General features: G+C 46.7%; 1 protein-coding gene across 2 annotated transcripts; it reads right to left on the bottom strand.

Moving 5' to 3' along the window:
- Positions 1-740: 740 nt before the first annotated feature.
- LOC115765473 lies at positions 741-1,256 on the bottom strand. 2 transcript variants are annotated; one of them, XM_030709053.1, is made up of 2 exons: positions 1,136-1,256; positions 741-1,086 (listed from the first exon to the last, which is right to left on the bottom strand). In XM_030709053.1, exons 1-2 carry the CDS (start codon positions 1,208-1,210, stop codon positions 811-813), a joined length of 351 nt encoding a protein of 116 aa, XP_030564913.1. In that variant the 5' UTR covers positions 1,211-1,256; the 3' UTR covers positions 741-810. The 2 variants fall into 2 exon arrangements, with proteins under 2 accessions (XP_030564913.1, XP_030564914.1); XM_030709054.1 differs by having other exon boundaries at positions 747-1,071.

The raw sequence follows: 1,256 nt of genomic DNA, 5'->3' as shown, positions 1-1,256 counted from the left end.
AGCTTGTTAAAAAACTGATGTGATTTTTATCCTATTTTTATGAAATTGTTAATGTATATATAAATGTGTATATCATGCTTTCTAGATTAACAAACCTTTATAACTATATTTTGTCTCTGCTTTTTCACATATTTAACCTTTATCAATATGCCCCTTTCGAATGGGCTACAGGGTATTGACTTGTACGCACTTTTGCCTAATGATGTCTGCGCTCAAGTCGTGCATAAGACACATGGACACGCCACTTGGTGGCACCTGTAGGCACTAGGAACCCATACCCACACCCACACACACACACACACACACACACACACACACACACACACACACACACACACACACACACACACACACACACACACACACATAGGCACAGTCACTGGCACAGCCCACACATGTATTGTCATTGCCTGTCAGAGCAATAATCCAACCAGTTTCAGACATGTTAAGTCATTTTGTGGACGCAGACACACACCACACACACACACCGCATACACACCGCACACACACACGTACTGCCACGCCCAGCTGCCTTGTTTATTTGGTTGTTAAATAATACGCCTGGCATTCAAATGGTTTTTGCGAAGGCTCCGGAGTCGTTGTGGCATCAGTTGAAATTAATTTCTAGACAAGGTAAGCTATAAAGGCTAGCTCCAACCGGGGCCTGAGACCCTTTGACTGCAGGTAAATTGAAATGGCCGACATTAATTTGCAACTAAAAGGTAGACAGCAGCCTTGGTACAGTGAAGCAACAGCTGGGCATGCCATTAGCTGAACTGCTTGAAAAGCGCTTTATTCACAAAACGGCATTCAATTGAGATCTGCGCCAAATTCGCAGCGGCACTCGAGTATCTCGGGCTCGTAAACAAGGCCGCGAAATTCGCAGAAAATCTTAAAGATCAGCTGCTCCTTCTTCTCGTAGTAGTCGTCGGCATTGCGATCCAAGGCGTCCACCTCCGCCTTATAGATCAACAGCTGCTGTCGCATGCGCAGCGTCTCCTCGTCGCAATTGAAGCTATCGTCCGGATGCGGCTCCAGCGTCAGCAGCGACAGCATGAACGACAAGTATAGCTGGAAATACCAGAGCTATCAGCAGTTCGACTCGCGTTTCTCCAATACTCGGCACAACACTCACCTCCTTCTCCAGGGGCAGGTCGTGTGTCAATATGTTCTCATCGTGGGCATTCTCCACGGCATATGTGATGTCCATCCTATTTTCTTGGCTCTTCTTTTGGCTCTCTAGCGACTCCGCGGGT

This window comes from Drosophila novamexicana, unplaced genomic scaffold, assembly GCF_003285875.2.
Source record: "Drosophila novamexicana strain 15010-1031.04,08,12 unplaced genomic scaffold, DnovRS2.1 tig00000974-arrow-arrow-pilon, whole genome shotgun sequence".
In the NCBI taxonomy this organism is placed as follows: domain Eukaryota; kingdom Metazoa; phylum Arthropoda; class Insecta; order Diptera; family Drosophilidae; genus Drosophila; species Drosophila novamexicana.
Note: the sequence above shows the minus strand (reverse complement) of the source record. Positions and strands in the feature narration are given on the sequence as shown.

Bases quoted from the DNA above. Each gene is read 5' to 3' on its own strand.
- LOC115765473 (XM_030709053.1), bottom strand. From the start codon at position 1,210: ATGGACATCACATATGCCGTGGAGAATGCCCACGATGAGAACATATTG. The intron at 1,087-1,135 runs GTGAGTGTTGTG...AACTGCTGATAG, and splicing joins ACCTGCCCCTGGAGAAGGAG to CTCTGGTATTTCCAGCTATA.